Raw genomic sequence first — 17,943 nt, forward strand, 5'->3', positions numbered from 1 at the left:
CAGTCATTTCATTATATTTTTAAAAACAAAAAACAATATAATGTAATTTTAAATTTTATCAATTATCTAATTTTTGTTTTTTATATTTAGACATTTGTAGGATTGTTGCTTTTTGTACTTCTTATTGAATTGTGATAAGAATCATCAAAAGATGACTTGTATTTTGTAAATCTTTTTTCTCTCTCTATTGTTATAATAGTTTGTTTGGGGATAAAAAAACTTCTAATAAATATCCAAAAATTATTGACATACCATCGGTATCTTTTTAACATTAAACAATATAAAATTGGATTAATACAATAATTTGAATATGCCATAATTTGAAAGATAGCAATTAATATCATATTATGTGTTTTTAATAAATTTTCATTATCAGATGTATCATTTGTATATGTTATAGCTATATAAAAAATTCTTGAATTTTGTGGAAACCAACAGATAGCAAATGTTGCTATTACCAACCATATTGTTTTTGTAATTCTTCTTCTCCATTGTTTATTAACAGCTGTCTTTAATTCTTTAGATTTTATTTTATGAAGGAAATTCAAAATAATGGTATACATTATGATAATTGCTAATAATGGTATAACATATGAAACTATATTGAAGGTAAAATATAACTTTTTAATACTAAATTTTGTCTTTAAAAGATTAGACATTTTATTAATATCAAAACAAAGTGTATTTGATTTATTCTTGAAATTAATATTATTATTTTCATCACTTGTTGATATAAAAAATGTGAAAAAATATATTAAAAAACTTAGAATCCATACAATACAACAAGAAATTATTGTGTTTTTAAATGTTCTAACATATACAGCTCTAAGAGGATAAACTACAGCAACAAGACGATCAAATGCTAGTAAAACTAACGTATATGCTGAAGCAAATATACTCATATATGTTAAAAATATTTGATATAAACAAAAAGATTCAGGTAATATATTTTTATCAAATAAATTTGCAGTAGATCCTGGTATATAAACAAGTATAAATATGAGATCTGCAATTGCTAAATTCATAATAAATACATTTGTACATTTTTTAGTCTTTTTTTCAAAGTAAATTATTAATAAAACCATACAATTACCAATAACACCAATTAAAAATATTAATATATATATAATAAAAATAAAAATATTTAAAATTCCCATTTTAGATTTAAAAAATTTCTATAAATATTTAAAATACTTTTTTTTTTCTCCTACAAAAATATTTATTAAAAATTTTTAGTTTAATATTTTAGTTAAAATGAAACAAACTAACTAAATTATGTAAAGGTTTTAGTTTAGCTAATAAAAACTGCACAATATATAGTATAAAAGTAGTTTGAAAAATGCAATTCATCCAATAACAGCTAATAAAAGAAACTTTTATAGAAACTAATTTTGTTATTAAATGAAAAATACTTTATAATTATAAGATCAAAAAATATATAAATATTCTTAAATAATTTTTGTTGGTAAAAAAATAATTAATATATTTTATTATAGTAAAAAATATCATTATTAGTAGTGTAAATGAAAAAATTTAGCAAAATTATCATTTTAAAATTTTAAAATAATGATTAAAAAAAACTAGAACATCAGACATCAAATATAATGCTTTTGGCATAAATGCAATAAAATATTTACTTTTATTAATGTATAAAATAAAAATATTTAATTGAAATCTAAATTATGATAAATTTATTAATTTTTTTTTAAAATTCTTTAAGTTTCGTCTACCGTTGACATACGCCATTAGCTCATTTGTCTCATGTGAAATAAGTTTTCTTAACTGTTTATTGCCATCATATTTGAATGTCATATTTAAATAACCAATAATAGTGGGTTTCTTTGTTGAAGAAATATAAGAAGAAATAAAATTAGTTCTAACTTCAATATACGGTTTCTCAACATATGTTACTGTCGACTTTATTTCAATTATATCACCAAGATAAGAAGGATAAATAAAACGCATATCTCCTATATAAACTACCTCAACTTTATCATCAACATACATTGATGCAGCTATTTCTCCTAATTGTGAACCTCTACCAATCATTTCACCACCATACAAAAATTTAGCAAAATTAATTTCGCTTGGTGAAACATGAAAACAACTTTTTATAGTAGTATGAGATAATCGAATTTCATCTTTTTTAATTTCATTATATTCATAACCTTCTAACATATTTTTGTCATATGTACTTAAAATAGTTTTGTACATTAATTGAAATTCATCATCATTTGGTAATGATTTAATCAAACTTTTTTTAGAATCTAATTTATAATTTTCTAAAAATTTTCCATATTTATCAAATAATTTTTTTTCTTTTTCATTTTCGGGTATTATTTCTGGTAAAGGCATAATTTCTCTCATTTCTTTAGAAAAATCTCTAGATACCATAATTAATTTACTATCAAAAAACATTGAAAAATTATTATTTTTATCTTGTTGATATCCACGTAACAATAAAACAAAGCTAGATTTGTTAGAATATGGTATAAATGTATCCAATATAATATCTTTATTAATATCTAAATCTGTTCTTGTTATTGATATATCACCAAAAAATAATGTTGTTAACATTCTTGGAACAATTATAATTTTCTTTTCTTTTATTTCATTAAAAATTTTATTATCACCAAAATAAAAACCCATATATGGACCAATATAATCAACTTCATGTAATATTTTTGGAATAGAAATTTTTCCATATGAATTAGTAAATTTCTCTCTTAAAAATATATTTTCACCTATTGGAATTTTAAATTTTAAATTTGTTTTTATCATAGATAAAGAACTATTATATTCCTTTAAATTATAATCAAAGATACCATTAGAATTTTGGCATTTTTCCATTATACCATTTACATGATGTAATAAAGTTTCTTTCATATCTTCCATTGTTGGTATAATTGATAAATCATACTTTGGATTTTTTTGAAAATACTAATTTAAATTAAAAATAATTTTTTATTTTCTTTTTAAACTTACATTTCTTTTAAAATTTTTTGAAAAATTATGTAAAATATATCTTTTTGACACTAAAAACATTATTCACAATTTTTTAAAACTTAATTATTGTTAATTAAATTTTTACATATAATAATTATTTTACACTTGATGGTTATTTAACTTGTCACAATTTTTAATAATAATTGTTTAAAATTAATTTTAATTATTATCTCTTATATTTATATATATATGTATGTTTTTTTGAATATTGTTATATAAAATTTAAACATATTTATATTATACTCTTATTTTTTATTTAATTTTTTGTTAAGATATAAATTATGAATATTATTTAATTTTAATAAAAATATGTTTATAACTAAACTATATGATTTAAAATGTTGTTTTAAATACTTTCTAAATTATTGGAAAAAGTTCTTTTTAACAAATAATTTCTGGTAAATTTTAAGGTAGACCATAACTTTTAAATTTACCACTGTTCCAATTGATTTTAAAGTAAGGTAAAAAATAAGAACTAGTTTTGATAAAGTTTTATCAATTTATAAAATTAAAAATAAGTAATTTAAACTATTTTATTATATAATTGTATTAAAATATTTACATGTGTTATTTAGATGACTATGATGTTATATAGTGTGTTGATTAAAGTATATATATATATAAAAATTAGTTGTTTTTTTTAAGTAAATTACATAATATTATATAAGTATCAATTTAGCAATAGTTAGTCTTTTGAAAAAATATAATTTGATTTAAAGAAATTCTATAATGAACAGTAGAAAATAAATTAGTTTTCTGGAATATAGAATATTAAAATGCTATTTGTAATTTTTTTTAATAACTCGACCGTTATGAATTCAATTTATAATTTGGATAGTTATGATAAAAAATTATCTATGATATAACACAACCTGATCTATTACTTTGATCTTTTTCAGTTTGATATAACTGTACTTCCTTAACAAGAGGTAGTTGTTTGCTACTTTTTCTAATTTTTGAAAAGTCAGGTGTACTTGCTTTTGTAATATCAAATGCTTTATATATATTTTCATTCCATATCTCAGAATTAAATGGCATTGAAAATGTTTCAGGTTTAGCTAATCCAAATTCAGTTTTAGTAATTAAAGATGGAGCTATAGTTGGAACTTTTTGATTATAAATCATCAAATTTTCTCTTTCAGCTTTCTCAAGATGTCGTTGAAGAATAGGAATCATTTTTCTAAAAAATAAATGATTTTTAATTTTAGCTGCAACACCAATACCCTGAGCTGAAGGATATTTATCACAAATATCGGCAGCTTTATCGTAATGAATAATTCCTTCTTTACAAGCTTTTATTGCTTCCCCACATTTATCTTGTGATAAAAGTAATTCTCCTAAATATGCATAAGCATAAATTGTGTATATTTCACTTTTTATTTTAAAATAATATCTCCATCGATCAAATATTTGTTTTGGCAGTTTTTCAAGAATATTGTCTGATAATGTAAAATAAATTAAATAACTTTTTCTACTTACCACATTTTGTAAATATATTTGCTGTATTATAGCAAAGTGAAGATATTATCTCAGCATTGTGTTTCATTTCAATAGCTCTTCCAACAACAACTTCCTGTGCCTCACCAATACATTGTTGTTTATATACTTCAAGAACATCCATATCTAAATCACAACCTTGAATGTCACAACCTGTTGTTCCTATAACTTTATCTGAAAAATCCTGACAAAATTGAAAAAGTCCTCCAGCTTTCCTTAAACATGTATGTATCTTTTTTCCTTCAACATCATTAACATCATCCTTTGCTGATAAGTAAGCAGCATGTTTTGATAAAAATAATGCCATATTAAATGCAACACTTAATACTTCATACCATGTATCTGATACACAACTATAAAATTTGATAATAAAATATAAGTTGTTTACTTACTATCCATCCATTCCTAACATAGAATGTCCCCATGTAAATTTAATTAAGTGTCTTAATTTACTATCTTTTAATTTACCATCTTCTGTTTTACCAATTTCATAGACAAATCCATAAAGAAATTCCATATATTTTTTAAAATCTTCCTCAACAAGTAAATAATCATTTGATGCATTGGTAAATTTTTCAAATAGTTGATCACGACGAAGACGTAATTCACTATAAATATAATTAAATAATTGAAAATAATAAATACCTGCAAACTTTTGATGCTCCATCATTAGAAAGAACTTTTTTTAATTCAAATTTAACATGAAGTGAAGGTTTCAGAGGATTTCTATGAAACCAATGTGTCATATTTACAAACTAAAAATATATACAAGTCAATAGCTTAAATTTTTTTCAGAATTAGATAACAATAAATATTTTTAAATTGAAAAAAAGATTAAAATTTAGTCAAATAATTATAGAATAATAAAAAAAATTAATGATAAAAAAAAAATTTAATTTCTAAAAACAAAAAAAAAAGTTTTAAAATTAAGTAAAAATAGTTAAGAGTATGAATACAAATCTATTACACACCTTTTAAACAATTAAGTGATTCAAATATATTTTTATAAAATATTAATAATAGTTATGAAAAAAATACTTTTCGTCATGAGACAATAACAACAAACAATAAAACACAAAAAAAATAAAAAACACCTTGAAGTAGTTGACCATAGACCAAATAGTGTTTGGGATATAACAAATGTTTAGAAAATAAAATCAAATAATCAATTGAGTGTTCTCAACTGTAAACTCTAACCTGATAAGTGTTATAGATAAACGTATTAGATACATTTTATCATGATTCATTATATAAAAATTAAAAAATGCTATCATATGATATGATTTATCATACAAAATTTAAAAAGTTTTTTCATATAATATGATTCATCATCTCTATTGATAAATAATGGTTATAAAAAAATCAATAAAACAAACTAGCCCATTATTCTACTAATTAACTTTTTTCAATATATAATAATTTATTAATTGAATATAAAATAAAAGTAAAATTTGGAGTATTTATTACCAACTTTTTACAATATTTTAATTTACCGTAAAATAATTAATTTATATTTTGTCAAAAAAAATAACATATTAATATATATTATAATAAGGATAAATATGAAAATTAATATGTTATTAAAAGTATATTATTCTAGTGTTTTAGTATAGCTAACGCTTTTTGTAAATTATCGATTGCTGAATTTTTATCTTCGTAGTCCATTGCACTTATAGCATACTTGGCAAACTTCTTAGCGTTTGTAAAATCTAAAAGATCATTTTCTGATGAGTATTGTTGTTTAACTGGTGCACTGGGATATGAATTTAAGGATGGTGGAACTAATGCACCATTGTTTAGTGGTATATTAGCCAAATCTGGTGCTGATGTTGGTGCAGATGGTAGTGGTTTATTATTAAAGTTGTTGGGGTCATGATTTAAATTGTTTGCTGTACTACCACCATTACCCTGTGTTAGACCTCGTAATTCTCTTTCTAATTCATCCATTTCATCATTTGATCCATTTGGTGGTCCTGGTACTGGAGTTTCTCCATTTTTAAGACAATTATTTATATAGGTAGCCTTCCATTTAGCATATTTTCTAGCTGAAGCAATATTTTCATCTAATTCACCAAATTGTGTTAATATATCAAATAATAAACCACTTGTATAAAATGATTTAATAACTTTCATATCATAAACACCTTGTCTATCTTGTTTATCACCATATTCAAAAAGTTTATATGCATTTTCTTCAATATGTGCTTGACCAGCAATTGAATGTATTATAGATTCTGTTGTGTTAAAATCTTTCTTCATCTATAAATAAATATTTTAAAATTTATTAATAAATAAAATAAATACCTTTTCTAAAATTGATAATAAACATCCCAAGTATTTATCACCATCTGGAGATTTTGGGCATTTTAAACCTTGTTGAACACAATATAAAATACCTAATAATTATAATATAAAAAATATAAATTAAACATACACCAATAATAAATCACGGGATCTCTAGTAACATATTCTTTTGATAATTTAATATATTGTGAAATATTTTTTAAGCTTGGTGGTACATTAGACATAATTAATAATAAAAAAAAATAAGGTAATTTTACAAGTAGTTTTATAATAAAAATGCTTTTCTATATTAAATGTATATAATTAACTATACTATTGATACTTCAATTTGTTTATATTAAGGCCGCAACTTATTTTAACATTATATAAAGAATATTTTTCTACTTGCATTAATTGAAAAATAATGACTCGTCATGGAAAAAATTCAACTGCTTCATCAGTCTATACCTATGCAGAAAGACAACGAGATAAGAAGGAAAGTAAATATGGATTAATTAAAGCTAGATTGGGTGCTGATAGTGTTAATAGTTTTGATTGTTGTGCTTTGACATTACAACCTTGCAAGTAAGTTTATTTTTATAGTTAAGATATAAAAAATTAATAGAAATCCTGTTATATCCCCAGATGGATATATTTTTGATAAAGAAGCTATTGCCTTATACTTTGAAAAACAAATCAAAGAAAATAAAAGAAAAATGAAAGAATGGGAAAAATACATTAAAGAAATTGAACAATCAAAGACAGAAAATGAAGCAAGTAAAGAACTTGAAAAAAAAGTTGAACTTTTTGAAAAATGTCGCTCTAATGGAACTGGTACTTTTCAAGAGGAACCTACAACTTCTAATTTGTCAGTTAAACGTAAACATATTGCAGCAGATTCTGATGATGAGATTGAATCTGAATTTAAAAAAAAGAAAAATAAAATAGAAAAAAGTAAACATTCTGAAGAGAAAAATACAACAAATCCTTCATTTTGGATTCCTGAACTTGCACCATCAGCTGATAAAACATATGTTCAAAAACCAAGTAATAAAGTTTTGTGTCCTGTTACCAATAAACCATTAAAATTTAAACATTTACTTGATGTTACCTTTACTGAAATTCCTGATGATCATAAAAGTAAGGAACAACATATTGCTGGTAAAAAAATTCGTTACATGTGTCCAATTACCCATGATTTATTGACAAATACAACTAAATGTGTTTATTTGAAAACTTCTAAACATATTATAACAAAAGAATGTTATGAAAAAGTAATAAAAAAAGATATGATAGATCCAATAAATAATAAAAAATTAACAGAAAGTGATGTAATTGAATTAAAACTAGGAGGAACAGGTTTTTCGGCAACTAACAATCTTGTAGCCCAAATAATGACACCAGCAATGCAGGCAGGTTAATTAATAAAGAAATTTTTGTTAAATTACACTTTTTTTTTGATTAATATTGTATAGTGTTTGTCAATATAAACATTTTTATTTTAAAGTTGATTGTAATATCTTAAACGTTTTGTTAATACTTTTTGATAAAATAAAATAGATTGTCATTTTAATATATATATATATATACTTAGAATATAATTTTTTTTTTCTTTGATTTTATACCTGATATTCTATTTTCTTTGTCATGATATTTGAAAAAAAAAGAGTTTTAATTGTTGGTGCTGGGGCATCTGGTTTACCATCAATAAGGTTAGTTGATTTTATCTAAAAAAAAATATTAAAATTAATTTATAGATTTGCATTGTTAAATGATATCATACCTGTGTGTTTTGAAGCTTCCAATGATATTGGAGGTTTATGGAGATATAAACCAGAAGAATGTGAGGAGTCTTCGGTTATGAAAAGTACTGTTATTAATTCATCCAAAGAGACAACAGCTTATTCAGATTTCCCACCACCTGATGATGCTCCAAATTTTATGCATAACAGAAAGTTACTTGATTATATTCGAAGTTATGCTAGTAAATATAATTTAACTCAGTATATTCATTTTAATCACCGTGTAATAAGTATAAAAAGATCTAAAACATTTAATAATGATGGTAAATGGATTGTAACATATATTGATAATATGAATAATAAAAAAGAGAATATTTTTGATGGAGTATTAATGTGTAATGGTCATCATACTCATCCTTATATTCCAGAATCATTTAAAGGGCAGGAAACATTTTTAGGAAAAATAATACATTCTCATAGTTATAAAGATCATAAAGGATATGAAGATAAAATTGTTGTTGTTGTAGGAATTGGAAATTCTGGTGGAGATATAGCTGTTGAATTAAGTAGAATTGCTAAACAAGTTTATCTTGTAACAAGAAGAGGAACATGGGTTTTTAATAGATTATATACATATGGTATTCCAGTAGAATTTGCTTTTTCAAGAAGATTAGATAAATTAATAAGACCATTATTTCCATTATGGGCTGTAAATTTACTTCTTGAAAAAAGAATGAATGAAAGATTTGATCATTTAATATATGGTTTACAACCAGAACATGATGTTTTATCTGCTCATCCAACTGTTAATGATGAACTTTCTAATCGCTTAGCAAATGGAACAGTTATTATTAAAAATAATGTTAAATATTTTACAGAACATAATGTTATTTTTGAAGATCAATCAATAGTTGAGGATGTTGATGCAGTTATTTTTTCAACAGGATACAAATTTAATTTTGACTTAGTTGAAAATGGTGAATTAATTCCTGTAAATAACAACAATGTTGATTTATATAAATATATGTATCCACCATCATTAGCTAATAAAAATACACTTGCAATAATTGGTTTAATTCAACCATATGGATCTATTATGCCAATTTCTGAACTTCAAGCTCGACTATATTTTGAGGTATTTACAAATAAAGTAAGACTTCCAAATGAAAATAAAATGATTGAAGATGTAATGTTGAAAAAGAAAAGAATGTCAGAAAGGTATATTGCAAGTCAAAGACATACAATTCAGGTTGATGGAATGGATTTTATGGATGAGTTAGCTGAAATCATTGGATGTAAACCAAAACCATTTAAATATATTTTTTCTGATTTTCAATTATTTAAAGCATTAATATTTGGACCAAATGTTGCTTATGCCTATAGATTAGAAGGTAATCATATATGTAAAAATGCTAGAAAAGCTCTTCTTGAATTAAAATATCGTTCCACCTACCCAACATCACAAACAAGAGTGATTCAAGAACATTTTTGGTCAAAACGTTATTTTTTAAAAATATTTGGAAGCATTGAACCACTACTTATAATTATTGGTATACTTTATTTGTTTAAATTTATCTTACAACTTATATTTTAATATATATAACAATAATATTTTTTATCATTGTTATATAATTATAGAAAAAATTTTTTTTTATTTACAACACTGATTGATAATTATAAGTTTATTCAATGATATAAATTAACGCTTATGTTTGTATCATTAGTTAAACATTTCAATAGAAGGTGTATTTTAATATATAACATACTATGAAACGATAAAATATTTAACTTGTTCTTTAATTTATATTTATGAGTAAAACTTTTATAATATATTATCATTTTATATTTTAACCTTAATAGTTTTTTTTTTATCTTCCTTAAGATTAAGTTAGTTAAAAAGATAATTATGCAATAAAATTATATTAATGCTATTTCATAATCCATTTCAATTATTTGTATAAAGATAAAAAAAATTAAATTATTAAGCATTAACATTTTATTGATGAAGCATACTAAGAATGTTGTTAGTGTTAAAAAATACAAAACATAATCCTACAACGATAGTATTAGTTAAAATGTCAGTCAATATGATTCATTTTTAACATTTGATTATTATTTTTTATTTGAAATATTTTTTTGTAATTATTTTTTAATTGTATATTTTTTTATAGTGTATTTATAACAATGAATAGAATATTTGGAACAGGAAAACCAAAAGCACCACCACCAAATTTAAATGATGCTGTTGGTAATATTAATGCTCGTGGAGAAAGTATTGAAAAGAAGATAGCAAAACTTGATGGTGAATTGGTTAAATTAAAAGATCAAATGAAAAAAATGAGAGAAGGTCCAGCAAAGAATAGTGTTAAACAGAAAGCTTTAAGGTAACTTAACATAATATTTATTTTTTAGAAGTAGTTAATTATTTTTTTTTTTTTAGAATATTAAAACAAAAAAAAATGTATGAGTCACAGAAAGATCAATTAGATACACAGGTTTTTAATATGGAACAAACTAATTTTGCATTAGAAGGAATGAAAGATGCTCAAAATACAGTTGCAGCAATGAAACATGGTGTAACAGCTATGAAAAAAGAATTTAAAAAAATTAATATAAATAAGATAGATGATTTACATGATGAGATGGAGGATATGCTTGATATGCATAATGAAATTCAAGAAGCTATGTCAAGACAATATGATACACCTGACATTGATGAAAATGAATTAGAAGCAGAGTTAGAAGCACTAGGTGATGAATTGGCTTTTGATGAAGATACAAGTTATTTAGATGAAGCATTAAATACACCAAAAGTACCATCAACTGTACCATCAGCTGAAAGAGTGAGTTTTTGTTTTATTTAACTTTTAAAAAAGCTTTATTTTAGAAGACAGAAGATGGAATAGCTGTTGATGAATTTGGATTACCCAAAATATCCGCTTAGTTTATTCTATACATAAAAAATTTTTTTTGTACTATTGATTTTGTCTCTTTTCAAATGTAATTATTAAAAAGTATTTTTTTAAGTGATAAAGAGCGTTAAAGAACTCATTAAATTAATAAAAAAAATAGAAATTTATAGTTAAGAAATTGGACAAAAATTAAAAAAATAACTATATTAAATATAAATATTTAATATTTTAAATAATTTTTTTTTATAAAATGCACTTTTTTTTATAAAATAAATATTAAAAAAAATATATAATAAATTTTAAACTGAATTACAAAACTATCATAAATCAGAGAAGTTATTTTCACTGAATGTTCTTATTTATAGAAAAAAAAAGTACTAGATTGTGACAAGAAACAAAAAATTTGTGACAATAAGTGATAAAATACTGTTTATCTGAAGGGCAGGAAATGAAATTTTAAAAAAAGTTGAAACTAAGTGAAAAAGTACTAAATTTTTTTTTTATTATTTATGCTGGTGTTATTATATTATGAATAATAACAAAATTTTGTTCCAAATAATAAAAAAAAAATAATATTTATAAAATAAAATTAGTTCTTTAAAAAATTATGCTCAAAACACAGATTTAAATTGAAAAATGCTATAAAATTTTAATAACTACTATTTTGTTATTTATATTCAAAGAAATATATTATTTTTTTCATCTACCAAAAGTTCTTCTCATATAGAAAATTGGACCTGGTCGTCTAAATACTACTGGTCTTGGCAACATTGGTGGTCCTTAAATATTGTAAAGTATCATGAAAAAAATAAACTTACTCATTCCATGAAAACTATTATGACGAATAACTGGATTTAAATCTAAAACACATAATAACAAATATTATTAAAATCAAATAAATTAGAAATAATTACCTTTATTAAATGTATTTTGATTATTGCTTGATCCTTAAAAAAAATTATAAAAAATAATGAAATAAAAGTTTTACCCATCACTTTAAGAGATCCACCACGTATTATTTCTATAATAGAAAAATTAAAATAAATAAAAATATAAAAATAATTACCATTTTTTTTTGGTTCATTTTTTTTTAAACTTAATTTTTTTAGACCTATAATATTTATTAAAAGTTTACACTTTTATATTTATTACCTTCACTAAATGAGGAACTTTTTTTTACTTCTTTATTTTCTTAAATATAAAAAAATTAATGTTTTTAATATTATAATTGTTACCTTCTAAACTTTTTTTTCTTTTTAAACTGCCTTTAATGGTTTTAAAAATTAGAAATTAAAATATATTTATACTGTTACCTAATTTAAAGGAATTTCTTTTATTATCACCATTATCTTTTTTTATGGAATTTTTTCTATTTTCACTATGAACTTTATCTTTATCATTGTCAACATCTAAATAATCAGAAATAAAAAAAAAAATTTAAAAAATAACTTTTTTTTGTAAAAATACTTGAAGATTGAGATTTATCAGTACTTTCTAAATTTTTAAAAACAGAAAGAAAGAAAATTTAATTAAATCATTACCTTTAATTACAGAATTTTGAGATTTAAGTTTAGCTTCATTATCTAAATTATTTATAAGTTAAAAAAATTTTAAATTTTTACCTTCTTTTTTACCACTTAATATTGGCTTACTAATATTGCCTTCTTCAAAATATGATAATCATAAAATATATATAATTTTTACCTTTCATATTAGTAGATGCAATAGTTTTTCTGATAGTTGTATCTTAAAATAAGATTATAATTAATAAAAATATTATCGTTACTTCTAGGTGATTCTTGAATACCACTATCATTATCGTTATCATCAAAATCTATAATTATTAAAAGAATCATTTAAATATTTAAAAAAAAAATTATTATTAATACCTAAATGGTTGTTATCTTGGCCGCCATTATTATTGTTTTGACTGTTTAAATTATTATTATTAGCGTTGGTATTAGCGTTATTATTAGCGTTATTATTAGCATTCATATTGTTTGCCATCATACCACCCATCATACCACCCATCATACCTCCTCCATACATTGGAGACATCCCCATACCCATACCCATCGGACTCATACCCATCCCCATTGGCATCATACCCATACCCATTCCCATTGGCATCATACCTAAATTTGATTTGTAAATAAATAAAAATATTTCATACTTTGCATAAGTAAGTTTCCAGCCATTCCTGGAATTCAATTTTATTAGAAATAACAAAGATTGATTATAGCAAGTATTTTACCCATCGTGTTCGCAGCCATTGCAGTACCAAAACCCGGTGCTAAAATTAAATTAAAAACAATAATAAATTAATTCACAAACATGAATCCATTCCCATGCCACCCATTCCAGGTGGCATTCCTCCATACATACCACCCATATCATTCATACCACCCATAACACTCATTCCACCCATACTATTCATATTATTCATATTACCCATATTATTCATATTACCCATATAACCTATATTATTCATATCATTTTTTCCATCTATAATAGTTAAATTATCCATTATAATCAAAAATAATGTTTTACCCAGAATATTTTTGAGATTCTTATCATTATTTTCTAAGAAAAAATTAATTTTTTTTAAATTATATAATCACCTCCTGAATCCATTAAAAGTTTTTTAAATTCTTCATCATTCTCAAAAGGATCTGAAATGTTGAAATTTTTAATAATTTTTATTATTTTTCGTATCTTTAGTTATAGATTAATAAATAATTAGTAATATGAAATATCCAGTTAAATAAAAAGTAAAAAAAAACAATATAAAACTTTTTAATTTTTTTTTTCTTACCTGGTGTAGTGGTTTTTTTTGATTTTTTTTCTTTTTTGCCTTTTTTATCTAAAAAAAATTTTTTAATATTAATAAAAAATGGATGGCAAAAAAATGTTTTTATAACTTTTTGATTCTTCTTTAAAAGTGACATCTTCATCACTTGTAACTTCATCTAAAATAAGTAAACATAAAAAAATAAGATAAAATGATTGTTTTATCTAAAATTTTACCTGAATTTTTGGGTTTTTTTGACTTAGATTCTTTACCTTTTTTCTTGCTTTCTTTCTTATCATCATCTTCATCTTCAACTTCTTCCCTTTTATATCTACTTAGAATATTCTAAAGTATAAATTATTATTAAACTTATGTTCTTCTAACTATTTTTTTTACATTTATATTTAAAGATTTATATATATCTAAATAATTGATTATTTTTCCATTTAGATTATAACCATTTAAAGTTAATAAAAAATTCGAAAAAATAAAGTTATATAGTAAAAATTGTAAAATATTCATATTTTAAACATATGTAATTACAAATTATATCAACTGATTCTTAAACTTCAGAAATATAAAAATATTTTTTTATTCACACCATAAAAAATAAATATTTGAATATTTTTTAAATAAAAGTACTTTATAAAAAGTAAATTTAATATAATTTTCATTTTTTAATATATAATTAATTTTACTAAATATATAAATAATAATTTATCAGTTTTATTAATTATGAAATTATATGTATTAATAACTATGATATATGTAATGTAATTATTTTTTTTTTAAAAAGTATAATAAATTAAAATTAAATTTTTATTTAAATACTAAAAATTTAATTAAACATAAGTTTAAGTTTATGTATTATATAATTTTACAAGAGTTAATTGATTCAAAATCACTTTTTTTAATCATTCTTTTAAATTGACTTTGAGGTAAGTTGTAAAAATACCATAAATTAAGTTTTTCATATTTCATTATATTATTTTTATAATACATATAATTAACCCAACATTTTAATGCACCAAAATCTTTATTTGCCACAAACATGAATCCAAAAAATTGTTTTGCTTTTTCAAGAGCTTTCAGTAGGCGAACATTTAATATACACATTTTGTGAAAAATCATTTCAGGTGGACAAAATTTTTTTGGTGGAAATATTTTTTTTGATAAATAACTTTTTTTTGGATAATATTTATCAATACATTTTTTTGGTATATTATTGGGAATATTTAATATATCATCTGTTAACAATGTCTGCCACGTCAATTGATCATGTCTTTTTAAATTTGTATTTAATTGTTTCAAAAAATTTTTTATATTAATTTTATTAACAATATAATATACTGTATCATATTCCATACCAACAGGAATATTTCCTGATTTAAATTTTATTTGTTTATTTATTATTTTTAAATCATATCTTCTTTGGTCATCTATAAAATATTGTAAAAATAATAAAATATAATTAATATATACCTTTTAAAAATATATCAAGATCTTTGTAACTCCATGAAAGATTATTATCAAACTTATTATTAATTTGTTCATCATTATCATTAATATGAATGTCTAAAGGAAAATCCATAGTTTCTAAAATTTGTAAAATTTCATGATTAGATTTTATTGAAATATCATCCATCTGAAGAAGAAATAAATATTTCCATTTTTTTGTTAATAATAATTTCATACATTCAAAATGACCAATACTTATAAATTTACCATTATTCTGAAAATCAAATTGTTTTTTTGTTACATAAACATTTGGAAGACATTTTTCTAATTTTTTCATTTGTTTATAAAGATCAGGAGATTTTGAATCAACAGCATAACAATAATGATTATTTCTAGAGTATTGTGCTAATAATAAAAGTTCAGTTATATCATATCTCTAGAAAAAAAAAAATCTTTTAATTATTTATTTTTATATTTACATTAAAAATATTTCTGGCAAAGGCAAGTGAATACCTTTTTTCAATGTAGCTTGTACCATTAGCATTACCAAATCCTCTTTCATTAATTGATTCACAATCCATCTTTAATTTTGTTTCTTTTTTTACTTTAGTAAAATTTAATGAAATAGCATATGATGTATTTTTTTCTGTAATTAATTTTTGACAAATAATAGAAGAATTATCAATTGTTACAATTGAATTAAAATTAACATTATTATTTCTTTCATCAAGATATTGTTCATTGTTTAATTCATAATAAAGTTCACAATTATTACTTTCTAGAAAAAATTTATAATCAATACAAAATTCATTTGGTGAAGTTATATTATTAAATATTTTTTTAACATTTAATGTTATTCCATAAAAATTAATTAAATGATAACTTTTAAAATAAATAAAATGTTGAAAAGTACAATAAATACAAATAACATTCAATTTTGAAATTGAAGATGCATTAAAATATATATTTGTTATTGTAAAATGATTTGAGGTAGCCATAATTTTAATTATATTTTTTGTCAAATCATTAATCCATATGTTATTTGATGGTTGAATTTTAGTGATAACTATATCTTTTTGAATGTTAAATATATTATCCATAATTAACTTATCTACCTTAGAAACATATTTATCAATTCTAATTATGATTAAAATTAAATTTAAATAAACTTACAATTTAAATTTTAAAAGCATTTTTATATTTTCTGTGTAACTATTAATAAATTTTTGTGAAATTGAAAAATAAATTATCATAAAATTAATAATAACAGAAATAGCAAGAATATATTTTAATAAAGTAGTAAATGATATATCTTTTATTTTTTTATTCATTTTTTAAAAATTATTATATAAAATTGTAAAAAATATATAGACAAAATTTAGTAACATTTAATTAGTTATAGTATATTAATAAAAAAAAATTTAATTTCAAAATTTAATTTTTTGTATTATTAATTTTTTTTTTTTATAAAAACTTTAGAAAAAATTATATATTTAAAATTATTATTATATTGTATTTTAAAAATGATCTGAAAAAAATAATGAAATTTTTTTGTATTGTTTATTAAAAACAAATTAACTTTAATATTTATTTAAAAAAAATTTTTTTTGATGTAAATATTTTTTAATTATCAATCAAACTATATATTATGCTATAAAATACATTATATATAATGTAAATTTTTTTTATTTTAATATCGTTAAAATAAAAAAAAATTCTGGTATAAGATTACCCTTTTGTGTATAATAATCTATGGAAATATAATGTAATTCAGTGGTCATCTATATATATTGAATATTATAATATCTACAAATTTAACTTACTGATTAAGATATATTAATTTTTAATATTATATCTTTTTTTCTTTTGAAAAAAATTATTTATAGAGAGGTGACTTTCAAATAAACAAAATACATATGTATATATTAAAGTTTTGATAAAATTTAATAAAATCTTTTTACAAATCTACCTTAATAAAAGAATTTTTTAATTTAATTGAAAAAAAAGTGAATTTTTATGGTACTCATTTGTTTTGAATTTTATCAGAATACCAATTTATGAAAAAAAAAGACAATACATAATTAAACTAATTACAATTTTAAAATTTCATTACTTTTAATAATCAAAATTTTAATTTATAAATACTATATGATTGAATTTGTACAATGTACGACAATTAACAAAGTTTTAAAAGAATAATCACATATTATTTTTATATCAGTTAAAACTTTTTTTTTTTTATAAATTAACATTA

At 21.3% G+C, this 17,943-nt stretch overlaps 7 protein-coding genes across 7 annotated transcripts; 2 read left to right on the forward strand and 5 right to left on the reverse strand.

Annotated features, from left to right (window-relative positions):
- Nucleotides 1-86: 86 nt before the first annotated feature.
- On the reverse strand, nucleotides 87-1,025 carry SRAE_2000509800 (KiSS-1 receptor; the record flags this gene model as incomplete). The annotated part of the gene is made up of 1 exon (XM_024644067.1): nucleotides 87-1,025. The coding sequence occupies one exon, from the start codon at nucleotides 1,023-1,025 to the stop codon at nucleotides 87-89; it is 939 nt and encodes a 312-aa protein (XP_024509664.1).
- Nucleotides 1,026-1,680: 655 nt separating this feature from the next.
- Nucleotides 1,681-2,895, reverse strand: SRAE_2000509900 (Acyl-coenzyme A thioesterase 9, mitochondrial; the record flags this gene model as incomplete). The annotated part of the gene is made up of 1 exon (XM_024644068.1): nucleotides 1,681-2,895. The coding sequence occupies one exon, from the start codon at nucleotides 2,893-2,895 to the stop codon at nucleotides 1,681-1,683; it is 1,215 nt and encodes a 404-aa protein (XP_024509665.1).
- Nucleotides 2,896-3,861: 966 nt separating this feature from the next.
- Nucleotides 3,862-5,249, reverse strand: SRAE_2000510000 (BRO1 domain-containing protein; the record flags this gene model as incomplete). The annotated part of the gene is made up of 4 exons (XM_024644069.1): nucleotides 3,862-4,445; nucleotides 4,486-4,856; nucleotides 4,896-5,111; nucleotides 5,149-5,249. 4 exons carry the CDS (start codon nucleotides 5,247-5,249, stop codon nucleotides 3,862-3,864), a joined length of 1,272 nt encoding a protein of 423 aa, XP_024509666.1.
- An 850-nt stretch (nucleotides 5,250-6,099) lies between these two features.
- Nucleotides 6,100-7,031, reverse strand: SRAE_2000510100 (Vacuolar protein sorting-associated protein VTA1 homolog; the record flags this gene model as incomplete). Its single annotated transcript, XM_024644070.1, has 3 exons — nucleotides 6,100-6,762; nucleotides 6,808-6,899; nucleotides 6,938-7,031. 3 exons carry the CDS (start codon nucleotides 7,029-7,031, stop codon nucleotides 6,100-6,102), a joined length of 849 nt encoding a protein of 282 aa, XP_024509667.1.
- A 179-nt stretch (nucleotides 7,032-7,210) lies between these two features.
- Nucleotides 7,211-8,207, forward strand: SRAE_2000510200 (Nitric oxide synthase-interacting protein; the record flags this gene model as incomplete). Its single annotated transcript, XM_024644071.1, has 2 exons — nucleotides 7,211-7,371; nucleotides 7,412-8,207. 2 exons carry the CDS (start codon nucleotides 7,211-7,213, stop codon nucleotides 8,205-8,207), a joined length of 957 nt encoding a protein of 318 aa, XP_024509668.1.
- A 226-nt stretch (nucleotides 8,208-8,433) lies between these two features.
- On the forward strand, nucleotides 8,434-11,472 carry SRAE_2000510300 (Flavin monooxygenase FMO family and Flavin monooxygenase (FMO) 5 family and Snf7 family and Flavin monooxygenase-like family-containing protein; the record flags this gene model as incomplete). The annotated part of the gene is made up of 5 exons (XM_024644072.1): nucleotides 8,434-8,498; nucleotides 8,544-10,019; nucleotides 10,700-10,912; nucleotides 10,969-11,371; nucleotides 11,416-11,472. The coding sequence occupies 5 exons, from the start codon at nucleotides 8,434-8,436 to the stop codon at nucleotides 11,470-11,472; spliced, it is 2,214 nt and encodes a 737-aa protein (XP_024509669.1).
- A 667-nt stretch (nucleotides 11,473-12,139) lies between these two features.
- On the reverse strand, nucleotides 12,140-17,470 carry SRAE_2000510400 (Glycosyl transferase, family 14-containing protein; the record flags this gene model as incomplete). Its single annotated transcript, XM_024644073.1, has 26 exons — nucleotides 12,140-12,219; nucleotides 12,259-12,300; nucleotides 12,355-12,387; nucleotides 12,429-12,461; nucleotides 12,507-12,551; nucleotides 12,593-12,631; nucleotides 12,676-12,705; nucleotides 12,754-12,849; nucleotides 12,982-13,023; nucleotides 13,063-13,104; nucleotides 13,145-13,186; nucleotides 13,227-13,274; nucleotides 13,330-13,575; nucleotides 13,614-13,640; nucleotides 13,695-13,733; nucleotides 13,775-13,945; nucleotides 13,991-14,023; nucleotides 14,062-14,112; nucleotides 14,256-14,303; nucleotides 14,362-14,409; nucleotides 14,468-14,576; nucleotides 14,628-14,653; nucleotides 15,248-15,670; nucleotides 15,714-16,125; nucleotides 16,169-16,467; nucleotides 17,422-17,470. 26 exons carry the CDS (start codon nucleotides 17,468-17,470, stop codon nucleotides 12,140-12,142), a joined length of 2,553 nt encoding a protein of 850 aa, XP_024509670.1.
- Between the last annotated feature and the right edge of the window lie 473 nt (nucleotides 17,471-17,943).

This window comes from Strongyloides ratti (assembly GCF_001040885.1).
Source record: "Strongyloides ratti genome assembly S_ratti_ED321, chromosome : 2".
NCBI lineage: Eukaryota > Metazoa > Nematoda > Chromadorea > Rhabditida > Strongyloididae > Strongyloides > Strongyloides ratti.